The 18,731-nt window shown below is 43.1% G+C and overlaps 1 protein-coding gene across 3 annotated transcripts in view; it reads left to right on the top strand.

The window, feature by feature from the left end:
- The window catches only part of Usp7 (ubiquitin specific peptidase 7), a 53,336-nt gene that overhangs the window by 32,817 nt on the left and 1,788 nt on the right, over positions 1-18,731 (top strand). For all 3 annotated transcript variants that reach the window (XM_048433177.3, XM_048433178.3, XM_048433179.3), the window contains exons 7-29: positions 898-1,028; positions 1,574-1,628; positions 2,537-2,617; positions 2,711-2,801; positions 4,462-4,544; positions 6,397-6,506; positions 8,481-8,637; positions 9,321-9,465; positions 9,808-9,938; positions 10,137-10,271; positions 10,683-10,784; positions 10,979-11,084; positions 11,773-11,865; positions 11,949-12,016; positions 12,698-12,798; positions 13,700-13,853; positions 14,412-14,479; positions 14,914-15,022; positions 15,112-15,189; positions 15,812-15,912; positions 17,107-17,206; positions 18,409-18,528; positions 18,653-18,724. In XM_048433177.3, coding sequence (XP_048289134.2) covers positions 898-1,028; positions 1,574-1,628; positions 2,537-2,617; positions 2,711-2,801; positions 4,462-4,544; positions 6,397-6,506; positions 8,481-8,637; positions 9,321-9,465; positions 9,808-9,938; positions 10,137-10,271; positions 10,683-10,784; positions 10,979-11,084; positions 11,773-11,865; positions 11,949-12,016; positions 12,698-12,798; positions 13,700-13,853; positions 14,412-14,479; positions 14,914-15,022; positions 15,112-15,189; positions 15,812-15,912; positions 17,107-17,206; positions 18,409-18,528; positions 18,653-18,724 — 2,391 coding nt within the window. The remainder of the gene's footprint in view (positions 1-897; positions 1,029-1,573; positions 1,629-2,536; positions 2,618-2,710; positions 2,802-4,461; positions 4,545-6,396; positions 6,507-8,480; positions 8,638-9,320; positions 9,466-9,807; positions 9,939-10,136; positions 10,272-10,682; positions 10,785-10,978; positions 11,085-11,772; positions 11,866-11,948; positions 12,017-12,697; positions 12,799-13,699; positions 13,854-14,411; positions 14,480-14,913; positions 15,023-15,111; positions 15,190-15,811; positions 15,913-17,106; positions 17,207-18,408; positions 18,529-18,652; positions 18,725-18,731) is intronic.

The following is an 18,731-nucleotide window of genomic DNA, read 5'->3' as shown; positions in this document are numbered from 1 at the left end:
TCTATATAGTACTAGCTGTCCTGGAACTGATTTGCTTGCCAGAGCTTCGCCTGCCTGGACTGTGTCGAAAGTGCTGGGATTAAAGATGTGTGACCCCTGCCTCCCTCGGGTAGGGGCAGGGTTTTACTTAGGTTGCTTAGACTGACTTGAAACTTAATCTATAGCCTTTGTGATCCTCCTGCCTCAGCTTCATAATAGCTGGGATTACCAGGAGTAGGTCTGCACCTTATGCTTACATGGACTAATGAGCAGTTTGAATCTAATAATGGAGGGCGGTGCTTTCTGATGGGAAGAATTTGTGTGCAGTATGGAGTAGTACAGGGAGAAGGCTATTCTGGATGGGACTTTCTGGATCTCATTTGCACTCTCTGCCAGGCCAGGAAGGTGACTTAGATGGGTTTGTGTGAAGTGGTAGCTTGGGTGCCATCTACATTTCATCATTTTTTGTTGTTGTTCATAAATAATGGCAGATTTAAATTTGTACTGTCCCGGGGTGAGGGGGGGGGCATAAAATGAATGAGGTTTTTTTGCCTGTTTGGTGACTTTTTCATTTTCCTTTGTATTTTTCTAAATTGTCTCTATAGACAATTGGATGGTTTTCAAAGTTTGACATAGCTAAGAGCCCCTAGCACATCGCTTTCCTCCTTATGGTAATAGAGCTGACAGCTGCTTTCTTTTCGTTCGTTCGTTCATTCATTCATTTATTTATTTATTTATTTATTTATTTATTGGTTTTTCGAGGCAGGGTTTCTCTGTAGCTTTGAAGCCTGTCCTGTAACTAGCTCTTGTAGACCAGGTTGGCCTCGAACTCAAAGAAATCCGCCTGCCTTTGCCTCCAGAGTGCTGGGATTAAAGGCGTGCGGCACCACCGCCCAACTGACAGCTGTTTTCTTGCAGGCTGTGTACATGATGCCGACGGAGGGTGACGACTCCTCCAAAAGCGTCCCCTTGGCTCTGCAGAGAGTGTTCTATGAGCTGCAGCACAGCGACAAGCCTGTTGGAACAAAGAAGCTCACCAAGTCATTCGGGTGTGTACCAGCATCCCCTCCCTTCTGCTTTTGGTGTAAGAGGCAAGAGTGGAGGCTTGTGATGCGTGTCAAGTGCGCTTCAGCTCAGGCAGACTTATGGTTGTCTCAGCATTTGTGCACTGTCTCCCCTTTTAGGAAATAGGCTTTGTTTTCGATTTTTCTTTAAAAAGTCACCACTTCGCTTTTCAGCAAAGGGTGTGAGTAGCTTTGAAGGATATGTATATTTATCTTGTATATACCACCTCTTCTAGGTAAGATTTTAGAAAATGCTAACTTTTTTTTTTTTTTTGCTTACTGCTGGTAAAATTCAACTTAATCTTTGAATTATGACAATCCCCAAGATAATCTTTACATACAAAAAAAGCACCAAAGGTGGGAGGGGAGAGGCAGGGAAGAGAGCAGAGAAAAATAATAGAACTCAATAAAAATCAATTTTAAAAAAAGCACCAAACTTAAGGCTAGTGGCTGATTCAAATTAGTTTATAATCTAGATTGTTTCTTAATTGGCTCCCTTAATATATAGAAACTCATTTTCTCTTTGAAAGGTGGGAAACGTTAGATAGCTTCATGCAACACGACGTTCAAGAGCTTTGTCGAGTGGTAAGTTTCAAGCAGCAACTGTTGGGTCTTAGAGTGAATGTTTGAGGCAGTGCTAGAGGTCTTCATGAGTAAAAAGCCTCACAGCTAATCAGACCGCTGATATTGGCTTAGGACTGATGTTTTAGGCCAGAGCGATAGTGCTGGGATTCCAGATGTGCACCATGTGCCTGGTAAATTTAGGGCCCACCTAGTTCTAAACAGTGGGAAGGACCGTGCTACTCAGTAGAAGGCGACTTGTTGGGAAAGGTTGGACAGACAGAGCTTTGCTTGTTAACTGAGCAGACGAGTGGCACAGGAGTCGCAGAGCAAGGGACCAGCACATCGGCCCGGGCAGCTGCGTTTACTTAAGTAATCTTCTGCACCCGCCTCCCCCCGAGCTCATTAGTCACTAGTACATTCTCCTTCCTGCATTCGTGTAACGGAGACGTGAAATGGTTGTTCAAGGTGATTGGCTGGGCAAGGTGTGTTTTCTTTTTTGCAGCACTAGCTGGATTGAATCAGTTCATTAAATATCCATGGACAAACCAGTCAATCCTGTTGACAGGCTCAACCTCATTAATCTCTTGGTGTGGACCAATACGAGTTAAGTTTAGTGATCAATTTACATGCTTTTCCACAGAGGTAAAATAAATATAAAAAATGCTTCTAAAGGCACTACAGACTACTAATTCATTCCAAAGACTGTATAAGAGGTTAACCTCAACTGTTGCATGTAGATATTTTTTTTTTGTAAAAGCCACAAAATCCAGCCAAGAAAGATTTATATGTTTTGGATAACTGCATGCCAAAGGTAATATTTTTATACTTTAGAAGTTCTTTGACTCTTGGTACTTCCAAGTAAATTGTTTTACTCAAGTATAATGGTGTTTTGTTGTTTTGTTTTTTAATGCCCAAACCTTCTCTTTCAGTTGCTTGATAATGTGGAAAATAAGATGAAAGGCACATGTGTAGAAGGCACCATTCCAAAGTTATTCAGAGGCAAAATGGTGGTATGTGAGCATGAGTTTTAAAGAATGGTTTTGAAAGATTTGTACATGGAGATTTGACGACCAGTGCTGAATCTGCCTTCTGTTTATTTACAGTCTTACATTCAGTGCAAAGAAGTAGACTACCGTTCTGATAGGAGAGAAGATTATTATGATATCCAGCTAAGTATAAAAGGAAAGAAAAATAGTAAGTCTTATCTCCATACTTCTTTTTTGTTTTTGCTTTTTTTGTTTCATTTTTTTATTGATATTTATTGAGCTCTACATTTTTTCTTCCCCCCCTTCCACCCTCCCCCAAGGTCCCCATGCTCCCAATTTACTCAGGAGAGCTTGTTTTTTTCTACTTTCTACTTCCCATGTAGATTAGATCTATGTAAGTCTCTCTTAGTGTGTGCATTGTTGTCTAAATTCTCTGGGATTGTGTTTGTAGGCTGGTTTTCTTTGCTTTATGTTTAAAAACAACCTATGAGTCAGTACATGTGATTTTTGTCTTTCTGTGTCTGGGTTACCTCACTCAAAATAATGTTGGCTTTTTTTTTTTCCTTCGCTTTGAAGCCTGTCTTGGAACTAGCTCTTGTAGACCAGGCTGAACCCTCAAAATAATGTTTTCTACCTCCATCCATTTTCCTGCAAAATTCAAGCTGTCATTATTTTTTTTCTGCTGTGTAGTACTCCATTGTGTAATGTACCACCTTTTTTTTTTTAAATCCATTTTTTGATCAAGGGGCATTTAGGTTGTTTCCAGGTTCTGGCTATGACAAACAAAGCTGTTATGAACATAGTTGAGCACATGTCCTTGTGGCACGATTGAGCATCCTTTGGATATATACCCAAAAGTGGTGTTACTGGGTCTTGAGGAAGGTTGTTTCCTAATTTTTTGAGAAATCGCCACACTGACTTCCAAAGGGGTTGTACCAGCTTGCATTCCCACCAGCAATGCAGAAGTGTTCCCTTTTTCTCACAACCTCTCCAGCATAAGTTGTCATCAGTGTGTGTGATCGTGGCCATCTCAGAGTTGTTTTGATTTGCATTTCTCTGATGACTAAGGATATTGAACATTTCCCTTAAGTGTCTTAACAGCCATTTTAGATTCCTTAGTTAAGAGTTCTCTGCTTAGGTGTACATGATTACAGCTATGAACAGCAACTTCACCATCCACTGAAGAGCGGGAACATTTTATTCACTGGTAATCGTGGCCCTCCTCTTCCCTTCTCTCAGGAATGTTGCCCTGTGTGTAACTTCTGGCCTTACTGTTGTCCAGTTGTGTTGCTTCATCCTGCCTGAAACAGAAGGCCTTTTCCCCCAGTTGTGATTGTCCTTATCTTAACTCCTGATGCTGCTATTTGTTTAGTGGCACACGATAATTTTAATAAGATAATTGAATTAATTTTTACTGTTCTATTTTTGTCACTTTTGTTGATTGTGTCTAATCCAACCAGAACAGGTGCTTGTCAGAGCACCAGGGCTGACCTCACCCTGACCCATGCAGGTCCATTGTTCCCTCAGTCTCCTGGTTTGGTGTCTTCATCCTGCTCTTCAGTTTTATATCCCATTTCTAGGCCCATTGCTTGTCCATGCTGTCTTAAGCTTTATAATAAATATCTCAGCAGGATTGAAATGAAGGACTTGACTTTCCCTTTCATGCTGCCATTTTAGTGCCCTGGAGAACATCAGTGAAGGTGCAGTGGCCTGTGTGTCTGCATTCAGTGGATGGTGAAGTTGCTGTTCATAGCTGTAATCATGTACTCTACGGGGTGCCCTAAACACACTAATACCCATAATTTACACCCAGCTTTATTTGAGCTTTATTGATCATGACATGACCTAGCTTTTATTTATTTTTAAAGTATTTGAATCGTTTGTGGATTATGTGGCCGTAGAACAACTAGACGGTGACAACAAATATGACGCTGGTGAACATGGCCTGCAGGTAACTCCTCCTGTGCTCAGTCACTCCCTAACACTGTTGTGTTCTTCTGCTTTTGAGATTTGTAGCCTAAAGGCTCTGTCTTGAGTGGTCTGCTCAGGTGGGAGGATTTGATTGAGGAGATGCAGTGTTTTACAGGCAGAAGCATCAGAGTGATAGGAATGTGTTGTGGGACTTGATATTTCCTCCTTTTGTTCCTCATTAGATAGAGCATACCCTGATCTTACCATAATGAGTTTCTTGCTCATTTGAACTCTTATTTTAGCCCCCACCCCTATTTTTTTCTAGATAAAAGTTTCTTCTGTACAGCCCTGACTATGCTGGCACTCACTTGGTAGACCAGGTTGGCCTCCACCTCCCTGGTGGATCGGCTGGAACGAAAGGCATGCACTACCACACCCAGCTTTTATATTTGTGGATGCCTAGTTTGTCTCCTCCCATTGTTTTACTTCTGAGCTTTAGGCTTTTAGAGTTAAGGAGTGCATCTCCTAGGGTGTGGCGCCAAGGGACTCTGAGCATGGAACAAGTGACCTGTCCATGATGCAGTGAGAGCTGGCCAGCTGACCTGATAATCTTGGGTCTTGTTTTCAGGCTTATTGCTGGGCTCTCACTGGCTCAGTGACTTTATTATCAGAGCATATCACAGTGCTTACCAGGCCTGCCAGTTTGTGACTCAGGGTCCCAAGACTGCTTTGCTGGGTCAGACACAGGGTCAGAGGCTTTGCTGCACACGAGAGTAAGGGTTGTGTTGAGAAGGGTTTAAGAAGCGTGGTGGTTGACATTTTGCCACTTGGAGGAGGAGTTAGTATCTGATTGTGCAGCATGATGTTCAGAGAGTGCTCACTTGATTGGGTAGGGGTGGAAACGCAGTATTTTGTTTTTCTTCGTTCTTGTTGGTATAGACTAGGTACCTGGGCCTTTCTTTGTCTTTGAGAGAGCCCTAGTTAGTCATTCCATATTACAAAGAATATTGCCAAATAGGATTTCCAGGTTTCTAGCTGTAAACTGGAGAGGGGTTGGAAGTGAAGACCAGCGTTGAGGTGTGCTGGTGAGAAGCAGGACTGAGCATTGTCAGCACCAACCTGTGCCCCAACACTTGGAAGAAGGCCGACTGGCTGGAGTCCTTCCTGCTGCAGACCTGCACTGGTTCTGACGACCACAGCTTTCTTCTTCATGGCTTTTTTTTTAAAGTCCCTCTGTATTTTCCGCATTGTTTGAGTGCTAATATTGTAGGTAGCATATGGATTTTAAAACAACCCCTGCTGGTCATCTAGGTTAGGGTGTAACCTCCCTAAACTTTAGAGAGTTTAAGGCTCTCTAAACAAGCTTGCAGATGTCCTCACTTTCATCACCAGAAGTTACCCAGTGTGCTCCCTTAGTGCTCAGACTGTCCATTTATTTGAATTTAGTGTGTGTATATACATGATGTGCATGTGGAGGCATGTTTAGAGGTCAGAGGGCAATTTTGTGGATTTATTGATGTGGGTTTGTGGGACTATGAGCTATGTCCCTGGCCAGAAACAGATAAAGTTGGATGCGGTGGAGTGTACCTTTAGTCCCAGTATTTGATAGGCAGAGGCATGTGAATCTCTGAGATCCATGCCAACCTGATCTACATAATGAGTTCCAGGCTAGAGTAACCTAGTAAATCTCAATCTCTCTCTCTCTCTCTCTCTCTCTCTCTCTCTCTCTCTCTCTCTCTCTTACACACACACACACACACACACACACACACACACAACCCATTAGATGGATAAAGCCTAGTATGGTAACTGAGGAGGCAGAGGTCACTGGATGTTTGAGGTTTACAAAGTGAGACTCTGAACTAAAATCACCATTTCTTCCCAACTTCCAGGAAGCAGAGAAAGGTGTGAAATTTCTAACTTTGCCACCAGTGTTACACCTGCAACTGATGAGGTTTATGTATGACCCTCAGACGGACCAAAACATCAAGATCAATGATAGGTAACGGAGGTTGGGAGGGCTGGGGTGGCCTCTGCTGTGTGTATGGGGCCTTGGAGGTGTCGTTTTCAGTTGATTGTCCTGGCAGTGATCCTACCCTGACCCCAGCCTCTAGTGTGCCACACTGAAGGCAAAGGACAGTGTTTTCTGAATTGTCACAGAGTTTGTATTTAGCTTCTCTAATGCTTAGATTTTGACCAAATGTAGATTTTTTTTGATGTCTTTATTGTTTTGATTTTGACTGAATGTGTGAGTATGTTTGTTTTTGTTTCGATACTTTCAAGGCAGGGTTTTCTCTGTAGCCCTGGTTGTTCTGAAACTGGCTCTGTAGACCAGGCTGGCCTCAAGCTCAGATTTGTCTGCCTTGCCTCTGCCTCTCAAGTGTGGGATTAAAGGCCTGTGCCACCCGGCTGAATGTGACTCTTCACAAATTAGTGGTTTTGCTTTTAGCTTCCAGAATGTGCTTGAATTTGAAGGTGATAACATATGTCTGCCCCAGTTCAGTCTCCTTGCCAGATTTTTAAGACAAAAGACTTAAGGATGTCGGAGTGCGGTTCCCTTGGTAGAGTGCTTGCCCACTATATACAAGGCCCCGGGTTTCGTCCAGGCATGGTGTTGCGTGTCTGTAATTCAGGATCCTTAGGTGCATAGTGAGTTTGAGGTCAGCCTGGCCTTTGTCGACGAACTTTGTGAGAGTGATGTTGCATACTTTATCTGAGTTGGTCTGTAGTTTTGTCCTGATTAGTTTGAACATCGACATAGAACAGGACAGACGATGGTCATTCATGTTTGAGGGGAGAGTATAGCTGAATTATTTCCACAAACTGAGTATGTGCTTACCTGCCTGTGTTCCAGCACCTCATTTTTCTTGTTTTTTAATGGAATTCTTGCCATTGTTTTTAAGTGTGAGAGATTTCCTTGAATGTCCAGATCACACATTTTAGCAGATAGGGTCCCAAGGTAATGAGGCTGAATCCAAGCAGCCTTTGGCCACTAGACACACAACACACTCCATATATATATATATATATATACATACACACACACACACACACACACACACAAAACAACATTTCCTTCCATGTATGCCTGCATGCCAGAAGAGGGCACCAGATCTCATTACAGATGGCTGTGAGCCACCATGTGGTTGCTGGGAATTGAACTCAGGACCTCTGGAAGAGGTCAGTTCTCTTAACCTCTGAGCTATCTCTCCAGCGCCTAGACACACAACACACTCTTTGGGGCTCTGTTCCACCTTGCATTGCTTTCCTTCCTGTCTCTGAAGGCTGTATTTAATTTTGAGACAGTTTAAATTCAGGCTGGCTATCAACTCACCAGAACTATAAACTTTGATCATCTTGCCTTCACCCTTGTGAGCTCAGCCAGCATACCTTATCTATACCATGCTGGTGATAGAACCCAATGCCTTATGCATGCTAGGCAGGCACTACCAATTGAGTTGCCATTCCAGACCTGAGTACAGGTTACTTTATCATTGATAAGATTTAGCAAATCACAAATTAAGAAGCCAATAATTTAGAGCTGTGTCAAATACAGTATGTTCATATAATATAAGGGTAAGGATCTTTTGTCACACATTTTTCTGACTTGTTCTCTGGTTGCCCTAGGTTTACATACACTCTAGAACTGACTTTGGTATCAGTTTGCTATAAGACAGTTGGGTGAAGCTTTTGAACACGAGACTGTTACCTGAGTTTTCTCCGAGAATTTTCCCTTAACTTTAAAGTGACAAATAGTTTTTCTAGTAAGAGCTCTTTCAGAAGTTAAACTTCAAGAGCCTTCAAAATCATCGTAATTCATGATTTAAAGATGGACAGTTAATTGTAAGAATTTACAATTAATTAAAGAATAAATTTAAAATTTATTCTTTATTGTAAGAATTTACAATAAAGTTCTAATGGATCTCATGCTTTGCATATAAATCAATAGTTTCTTTTTTAAAATATTTATGAATAGGTTTGAGTTTCCAGAACAATTACCACTTGATGAATTTTTGCAAAAAACAGACCCTAAGGACCCTGCAAATTATATTCTCCATGCAGTCCTGGTTCACAGCGGAGATAATCATGGTGGACATTACGTGGTTTACCTAAACCCCAAAGGGGATGGCAAAGTAAGTGTCAGCCTTGGATGTTGATGTTCAAGAAACATGCCTCTTCTGTTCATGCTTCATGAAATTACTGAATTCCTTCCCAGCCTTTGAATGTTTGTATGGTGGGTTTTTTGTTTGTTTTGTTTTGTTTTTTTTTTTTTGTGACTGAAGTTCTATTTTCTTACCTAATTTTCAACAATGCAAAGGTGAATGGTATATTCTGTGTTAATAATTGTACCTCACAGAACCTCTCTCATGAAACTGACAAATACTGAAAACGGTGGTTCTCATTGGTTGGTGTTAGGCAGGCTCATTGAATCAGGCCTGCTTACACATTCATCCTCCAGGATCCCTGATGTGATGCCATGTGGCTAAGGTTTTCAGAATAGATTTTTTTTTTTGAGGAACTTCAACATTTAAAGTGATGAATTGGAAGATTAATTTTAAGTCAGAAGCTTATTACATCATTGTAGAGTTAATTTGTTAAAATGTATCATTTAATTGTACTCTGTACCTTTAATTCTTCAAAAGATTAGCACTGTGCTAATGATTGGTCCAGAGTCAGAAGCAGGTTATTTGAATAGTTAACAAACAGTACCAGTGAGCACATAGTGCCTCTTTCAAATTCTGAACAAGAAAGACAGAAGCTCTCTGGGTGTTGGAGGGTGTGTGTCTCCCTTTTAATCTTCCTGCTTTCCTTCTAGTGGTGTAAATTTGATGATGACGTCGTGTCCAGGTGTACTAAAGAAGAAGCTATTGAGCACAATTATGGGGGTCACGATGATGACCTATCTGTTCGACACTGCACAAATGCCTATATGTTAGTGTACATCAGGGAATCAAAGCTAAGTGAGTACCAGTGGCTTGTGTTATCCTTGTACTATGGCAAACGTATAGTTCTACGAAGAACCTCTCACTCACTGCCTCGGTGTTCTGTTTGTCTACTATAGTACTATAAAGTACAGTGCACCTAGCCATATTGTCTGGCAAAGCACCCCTCCCCCTTATTCTTTCTATCTCCATCATTCTACCCCCAAAACCAAACTACTTTGAGATTGTGGCATCAAAGTAGACATGGTCCCAAGACCTTCCACATTCCTAGGTTATTTTTTTAATGAAGACATAACATGAGATTCTTTTAAGGTGGGAAAGCAGAATCAGCCCCAGGTGAAAGATTGGTTTTTCCTGCAGGTGAAGTGTTACAAGCTGTCACCGACCATGATATCCCTCAGCAGTTGGTGGAACGGTTGCAAGAAGAGAAAAGGATCGAGGCCCAGAAGCGGAAGGAACGGCAGGAAGCCCATCTCTACATGCAAGTGCAGGTCAGCCTCAGGCTTAGAGACTGCTGTGTGGGCACTGCATGCTGCAGGTCTCTGCTGTCCCTTATGAGCATTCTGGGCATATGGGCAATCTGCAGGGCTCACTGTAAACAGTGAGGCAAGTGGTTGAGGCCTTCTTAGATTTGAGTGTACTCAGGGTAATGTCTCATGGGTTGTAAGCTTGGCTCTGTGTGCCTTCAGATAGTCGCAGAGGACCAGTTTTGTGGCCACCAAGGAAATGACATGTACGATGAGGAGAAAGTAAAGTACACCGTGTTCAAGGTTTTGAAGAACTCCTCCCTCGCAGAGTTTGTTCAGAGCCTTTCACAGACCATGGTAGGTATCTAGTTCCTCTGCTTACATCCAGGCTACTGATACCATGAGAGACTGCTTGCTACCTTGGGTGGTCAGTGTGTCTAGGCCCTACATGAAAATGAAGGAGATGTTGAGCTGAGCTCCTCTGACCTGGCCCACAGAGGCTGAATCTCAGAATCTGCTTCTCTCAGTCCCCAAAGCTAGCCTTGTAACAGATCTCAGAGAAGGAGGTTCCTCTACTACCACCACCAGGGTTTGGTAAAATAGGCTCCTGAGCTGAACCCTGGTGTGGTCCTAGGCACGAATTGTCCAAGCCATGGGACAAAAGTTTACGTTTGGGTCAACGCCCCTTACCTTTTACTCATAAAAGCATTAAATTGATAAAGATGGAAATATATGCTTATTTTTAATAAACTTGAATTTTTTTTTCAGGGGTTTCCACAAGATCAAATTCGATTATGGCCTATGCAAGCGAGGAGTAATGGAACAAAGCGACCAGCAATGTTAGATAATGAAGCTGACGGCAATAAAACAGTAAATATTGTTGGTAGATCCTCGGGTGTCTCATGGAACTCTGCGGGAGGCTCTTGTCCTGCAGTTAGCAGCCATGTGTCCCTGTGGGTTGCATTCAGTAGAGCTGGACATATTCTGCACTGTTCAAGTGTAGTTGTCGCCCTGTCACCTAGGCCATTGCCACCTTCTAAAATCACCGTCTCTTTTGGAAATAGATGATTGAACTGAGTGATAATGAAAACCCTTGGACAATATTCCTGGAAACAGTTGATCCTGAGCTGGCTGCTAGTGGAGCAACATTGCCCAAGTTTGATAAAGATCGTAAGTGCCCACGAGGTGCCTGCTACTTTTAGAGCAGTCGGTAGGCTTGGAGTCCTCAATTGATCTCAGCAGAGGTCTGAGCCTTTCTTCACTTGAAGAAAAATCTCCTGGTGCCTCCATGTTAACTCATTTCGGTCCCTTCCATGTTGAGGGCTCCTAGGGAAGCCACAGGAGACTGGTACAACTTGATCCTGCTGTAAGGGGACAGACAGCAGTGATCCCGTGGTGTCCTGGCTGCTGGCTTGTGCTCATCACTCTGGTCTGAGGTTAGGGCAGTCTTGCAGGCATGTGTTGGGTCACTTATCAGATCCCTCACCGTAGGACCACACAGCCTGTGTGAGGAGTTCTAAAACAGTTAGTCATGGCTGTGCCACTAAATATGTGGCTGCCTCGCACACTAGACACTCCGCTGGTAGATATAGGCCCCCCCCCCCAAGGAATGCTGGTCCAGCTAGTCAGCACTAGGTTGACTAGTTTACTGCACTGGGTATCCTCCTGTAGTTTACCCAGGTGTGATTTGTGAGACACACCTTTGTTATTACTGGATCAGCCTCCTGAAGCCTCATGTCATTGTTACTTCTAGGGATTTCTCATTGTCATTGGGTAGTCTCTTACCCCAAGGTTTCTTGTTAGCATTCTCAGATATACTCAGGGTTAAGATCCTAACAACCTGTCCATCAACTTGTAGATGATGTAATGTTATTTTTGAAGATGTATGATCCTAAAACACGGAGCTTGAATTACTGTGGACATATCTACACACCCATATCCTGTAAAATACGTAAGTCCTGCCTGCACTTCTTTCTGACTAGGGTTTGCTAGTTGCTTACAGCTGTGTATTTAACAGATTTGTTTTCACCCTAGGTGACTTACTCCCAGTTATGTGTGACAGAGCAGGATTTATCCAGGATACTAGCCTTATCCTCTATGAGGTTTGCTCTTTTTCCCACTTCATTTCTCTATAATCAATCACTGTATTGTTTCTGCTTGGGGTGAAGTTGTTCTGCTTGCCTTGAAAATTTATTATTACTTAGTCCGTAGTTTATTTAGGTCCTCTGCTCTGTGTGTGGAGGTGGGATGGGAGGAGGTTGAGACAGGGTTTCTCTGTAGCCCTGGCAGTCCTAGAACTTGCTCCTTAGTTGAAAATTACAGTTTGTTTTGTTTTTGTGGTTTATTGAGACAGGGTCTCATGTAAGCCAGGCTGGATTCAGACTTGCTTATATATAACTTCTTTGGCCTCCTAATCTTATTGCCTCTACTTCCCCAAAGTGCTGTTATTACAGGTATATCCCACCACACCTGTTACACATTTAAAAATAGGTCGTTTTTAACCTCTTTAGGATTGGTACTCATTAGATACTTTTAGGTTTGTTTTTCCCACTTGTATTTTAATAAGAATGTGTGGTCATGAGCTTGGAGTTCTGGCTATTTGGAGGGTTGCATGAGCACAGAATCCAGGGCCAAGCTAAAGAAATAAGGAGACCCTGTCTCAAATTAAAGCACATAACATATAGACGAATAGATTTGAATACAGAGAAAGCATAAATAACCAAAAAAAAATTTGCTCATAACAGACATTCTTCAATGTAACCATTTGCTGTCTCTTCCTGTAGGAAGTTAAGCCGAACTTAACAGAGAGAATTCAGGACTACGATGTATCTCTTGATAAAGCCCTTGATGAGCTGATGGATGGTGACATTATAGTGTTTCAGAAGTATGTATCTTTGATATTTTCCATCTCTTTTATATGCATATCAAGTGTTGTAACCATGTGTACTATGCTCTGAGCTGCAGTGGAGTGTCCTTAACCTGAACAGTAGCTAATTACAGGTTTTGATATTGGGGGCAGTGAAAATTAGCCTTATTTAGTTCTCTTGGTGATACGGTGGTGAGCACTGAAATCCTAGAACTTGGGAAGTAGAGGCAGGAGGATCTAGGAGCTGGATAGCAAGTTTGAGATTATCTAGGGCTTTGTGAGAGCCTGTCTCCCAAACCCAAGTTCTCTGATGTCCTACAAATCTCTGTAGGGATGTCTTTATAAGGTTGGCCTTATCAGATTCCCCCTCTGGCAATTCACTTCACCGCCTACACCACACCTGCAGGTGTTTGCCTGGGACTCTAATGTCCAACCACCTGATAATGGACAAGAACTGCAGGTGTGGACTGCTAGCCAGAGCCCAGGCTGAACGCTGTGAGCTGCAAAGGAGCCTATTTGTAGGGAGAGTTTGGTCATGCAGTCACTGGGGAAGCAGCTAGGACTGAGTGCCTACTGTTGAGCTGCATAAGTACATGCCTTTCTTGATTTTATGTGTATGTTTGTGTGTGTGAATGCATGTCTGCTGCTGGTGGAAGCCAGTAGTGGGGATTAAGATCCCATGGAACTGGAATTACAGATTGTTATAAGCCACATATGGGTGTTGTGGGTGGAGCCCAGGTCCCCTGGAAGTGCTCTTAATCACTGAGCCACTTCTCCAGGCACAGGCTTGTCTTTCTTGTGCCGTCTTGCAGCTTTCAGTGAGAGCACTCTGTCTTCCATCATACTGCTTTCCATCTGTCCTGCTGGTGTCTAGATGATGGTGCCCTGATTCAGTCCGCAAACATTTTTTTTCTCCCAGGGATGACCCTGAAAACGATAACAGTGAATTACCCACTGCAAAAGAATATTTCAGAGATCTCTACCACCGTGTCGATGTCATCTTCTGTGATAAAACAATCCCCAATGACCCTGGGTTTGTGGTCACGTTATCAAATAGGATGAATTATTTTCAGGTATTGAACATTTATTTGCTCTTTGCTACTTTTATTTATCCTTCCTAGAAGACACATTATATATTTGTGAAAGAGTCTGTATGGTGCTCTCAATAAGAAGGAAGACAGTGCTGTGCTTGGTATGGACTCGGCTCAGACAGAGGTTTCAAGTTTCCTGCCTCCCTGGGCTCCACAGCAGATTTAAGACTAGCCTGGGCCACACAACATGAAGCCTCAAGTGCTGAAAAGTTAAAATTGGTTGAGTTAAAAGATATATTAAAGATTAATATATATAAAGAGCTAAATACTAATTTTGATATAACTCATCACATTATATTTGCTTTTTAGCAGTCAGCATTAGTTAAGCAGGAAAGACAAGTAGGTCACTTCCATGAGGACACCTTTAGGAATGCTGTTTTGTGATGGGCAATAGTAAAATTTTCTGGGGAATTTTAATTCAGGCTAAGCATGTAGATCACATTCTGTGGAAATGTCAATAACTAGCCCCAAGTTTAATGAACACATGTCCAACCTTTCCCCAGAGTGCCGACCTCTTTCTGGTCCTTCTCTCCCTCCTAGGTTGCAAAGACAGTTGCACAGAGGCTCAACACAGATCCCATGCTGCTGCAGTTTTTCAAGTCTCAAGGGTAAGTGAGGCTCATTCTGATGCTCACTGATATTCTTCCTTGTGTGCTGTCTGAGTTCCTCCAGGCATCGTGGGAACACTTTTGACTGTATAGTGGGGGGTCATCTGCATCTATTTCTTTCTTAGTTTGAAATACACATGTGTCCTTATTTATACCTTAGCCACATGACTTTGAGGTGGTAAAGGTTCACCTCCTCTACTGTTACATTTGATATGGTTGATCCACCCTGCTTCCTTGGGTCCTGAGCAGCTGTATGCTGTCCTCACACAAGCTGAGAGATTCAGGTCTGGGCAACAGAAGTGGGCTAGGTAGGTGTAAGCAAGGTCTCAGACAGTACACAACCAGCTGTTTGTGTTTGTGTATTCTCAGTTGGTGTGTATTGTAGACCAGTAAACAATTTGCTTATTGTTTTCTTATGTGCTGTTTTCTTGTAGTTACAGAGATGGCCCTGGTAACCCTCTTAGACATAATTATGAAGGTACTCTAAGAGATCTTCTACAATTCTTCAAGCCAAGACAACCTAAGAAACTTTATTATCAGCAGGTATGAATCCAAGTCAGTGTGACTAGGTGATAAAGGAAGCTTTGAATTTTCTCTGGAGTCTGCTAACAAGCATCTCTTTTTCTCAATAGCTGAAGATGAAAATCACAGACTTTGAGAACAGGAGAAGTTTTAAGTGTATATGGTTAAACAGCCAATTTAGGGAAGAGGTGAGTGTCTCTTCTGCTTGTCACTGCTGTTACTCTTTGGAGCTTTAGCACTCCTTCAATGTGTGCATGGAGCAAGCCTTTAAAGGCTGGACGTGAGAGAGCATGGCTGAGCTAGCAGAGTTCATATGAGAGCTTGGAGTGGCCCCTAACCTAGAGCCAGGCCACACCACACGCTGCTGCAGCCTAGCTTTGCTCATCACCCGTCAGGATATGCTCACAACCAGGCTGTGCCCCTGTACCATAATCCATCAAAGAAGAGCATATTTGCTTGGTTACCAGGCAAGTATTTTACCTCCCAACTCCACCAGAATTGAGAGATTTGAGACCTAAATACTGGTGCCTTTTCTGAGGACCAGCTCTCTGTATTCCTGTGCTGAGAACAGGAATGCTCTTAGGGTGACCCAGGGATGCTTTCTCAGATACTGTTCTGATCTGCAGTCCTTCCCGGTTTGGTGGAGGTGGTCCTACTACCATGAATGAGTCCATAATTGGGGATGCTAGGGTGGGACTTTGAGTGATAGCTCACCTCTCTTCCCAGCTTGAACTAGTGAGTTCTTGGGTTTGTTGTAGTAGAAATCTCTTTCCTTTAAAGCACTTGTAACAACACTCTGTCATCACTTAGGAAATAACACTATACCCAGACAAGCATGGCTGTGTCCGGGACCTGTTAGAAGAATGTAAAAAGGCCGTGGAGCTTGGTGATAAAGCATCAGGGAGACTTAGGCAAGTATCTCCGGAGCTGCAGGAGGTCGGGGCAGCCAGCCTCTTCCGAAACTGAATGGAAATCAGACTTTCTTCTGCAGTTGCTGTTTTGGAGAGGCCAAGCCTCTCTCCCCTTCTGCTGTTAACTGTAGTAAGTGGCTGTCATGCCGGTAGCAAGCAAAGGAACAGTGTGTTCCAAGGTGCTTGGGGTGTGTGTGTGTGTGTGTGTGTGTGTGTGTGTGAGAGAGAGAGAGAGAGAGAGAGAGAGAGAGAGAGAATATGTGTGAGTGGGGGGGGGTCCATACATCTTGAGTGGGTAAGAAGTTTCTGGTGTAGCCTCTGTGCAGATATAAAGTGAGGCTCCAAATTCTGCTTTTCTGAGTCTGAGCATGAGTCTGTTTTTTTGCCTTATGGATGCCTCACAGACAGGTGGCTTTGGGGCTATCTTTGAGCTTTCTTTTCTTTCTTTCTCATTTATTTATCCTCCCTCCCTCATTTATTTATTTATTTTACTTTCCAAAGTAATTGAACCAATCTCGTTAAATCACAAAACATTTCACTTGTTTTTTTCAAGACAGAGTTTCTCTGTGTAGCCTCTGCTGTCTGTCCTAGAATTAGCTCTGTAGACCAGTGTGCGCCCTCACTCCTGGCAGAGCCTGGCTAAATCAGAAAGTATTAGCAAAAGCTTCTGCTTGCTTCCAGGATGGTCCTCTTGTCGTCCACCCCCCCCCAAAAAAAAAACAAAACAAACAAACTGTAGATCAGATCTTAAATGATGGCCCCTTCACTGGTCACATGGCCGTTAAAAATAAATCACTAAAGAAACCCAAGTACAGTGTGCTATAACTGCTCAGAGGCATCTGTAATTCTCAGATTATTCCATTTATAAGAGCTCGGGCATGTATAAATCTGACCCCGTGCTCTATTGCACACTGCATTGTGCTCTTCCTCCTTTATGACCAGCATCAAGATTCGATAGGAAACCTATCTTTGTACTCTGCTCAGCCTGCTGGCCTCTTATATTATACTAAATGACTAGTCTTCCTGTAAAAAAATTAATAATAAAAATACAATACATAAAGCATAATTAAGCCAAGCGTATGGTCATGCTTACTCAGAGTTCCTTCTCCTGAGCATACATATATGTCATCATGCCCCTTTCTTGTGTCTTTCCATGAGTACCAATATGTCATTGCCCCGTTTTTCTTCTTTCAGGCTGCTAGAAATTGTGAGCTACAAAATTATTGGTGTGCATCAGGAAGATGAGCTATTAGAGTGTCTGTCCCCGGCGACGAGTCGGACGTTTCGAATAGAGGTAGCTGTTGCCTGCTGGCCTCAGAACCAGTGCCACTGTGGTGGGCTGTATAGAATTTCATTCCCAGCTTTAAAAATGCTGCACTATGAAAAAAATACACACAGCATAAGATAATGCAGCCACTATTCAGTGTGCATTTGATGGTGTTGAACACAGTTGCCTTGTTATTGTAAGCATCCTCTATCCAGAGCTGTTATCCCAAAGTACTGCTGTCTGCTTTTGTGCCCTTGTGAGGGAAGTCTTTATAAGTTGGGCCAGGTGTGGTGAAACACACTTTTCTTTTGGTGGTATTGCCTGCATGTACATATCTGTACCTCATGCATGCAGAGTCCAGAAAAGTGGTTTTAAATCTGCTAGAGCTGGAGTTACAGGTGATTGTGAACCACTGGGTTCTGTTAATGAAACCCAGCTCCTTTGAAAGTGCTCTTAACTACTGAGTCATCTCTCCAGCTCCACTGTTGGCTCTGAGCTTTGATTCCAGTACTCAGGAGGCAAAGACAGGCCAGACTGATCTATATTCCAAGTTCTGGGCCAATCAGAGCTACATTTAGGCCAAACATAAAAGTAAAAAAAGTAGTTTGGGCGCAGACAGAACGACTCAGCTGGTGAAGGTGCTCCCCTCATCCCAGCTTGGTGGGCTGAATTTGATCTCCTAGATTCACATGGTAGGTGAAGACAACTGGCTTCACCCCGACGTGCCCACCGTGGCAGGCATGTGTGCGTACACACCCAAATCAATTGATAATGTGTAACTCGATCTGTGGGTGCAGAGCAAGTCCAGGCAGAAACTCTGGGTCAGTAGTGGAAATAGAGCTGCTGCTATTTCTACAGTAACTGGTTATAAATGTTTTGGTTTCTTCCAAGAAACCTGAACTGTCTTGACTGAGTTAGCTGAGTGTGGCCTTGTGGTAGAAATGTCTGCCAGCAGCATACATTGCAAACTGCCTGAGGCTTATGAGCTGAAATAGAAGAACAGTTTGCAATGCTCACAGTGTTGGAAGCTTCTGTCTTGGCCTTGTTTGCCCCAGTACATTCTCTAATGGAGCCCCTCACTCTGCCCTTCCCTGCCCCATCCACCCACCTGTTTACACCACCAGGGAGACCTGAGGCCTGGGTTAATCTGCATCTAAATGGGAGTTTACCCAGAGTTTAAATAATAACCACACTTAGAGGAAGTCTTTTTGTTTAAAATGTGCCTCCAGGAAATACCTTTGGACCAGGTAGACATAGATAAGGAGAATGAGATGCTAATCACGGTGGCGCATTTCCACAAAGAGGTGTTTGGGACTTTTGGAATTCCATTTTTGCTGAGGATACACCAGGTAAGAGTCCTGTCTGAACTCTGGGCCTTTGCAGTACTTGTTGATCTCAGCTGATGGGGCAGGCAACACAGCAGTGCACTGGGTGATGGCATGTTCTGCCTGAGCACACCTGTTTGTCTTCCAGGGCGAGCATTTCAGAGAAGTGATGAAGCGAATTCAGAGCCTGCTGGATATCCAGGAAAAGGAGTTTGAGAAGGTGTGTG

The sequence above is a fragment of the Myodes glareolus genome, chromosome 9 (genome assembly GCF_982192425.1).
Source record: "Myodes glareolus chromosome 9, mMyoGla1.1, whole genome shotgun sequence".
NCBI lineage: Eukaryota > Metazoa > Chordata > Mammalia > Rodentia > Cricetidae > Myodes > Myodes glareolus.
Note: the sequence above shows the minus strand (reverse complement) of the source record. Positions and strands in the feature narration are given on the sequence as shown.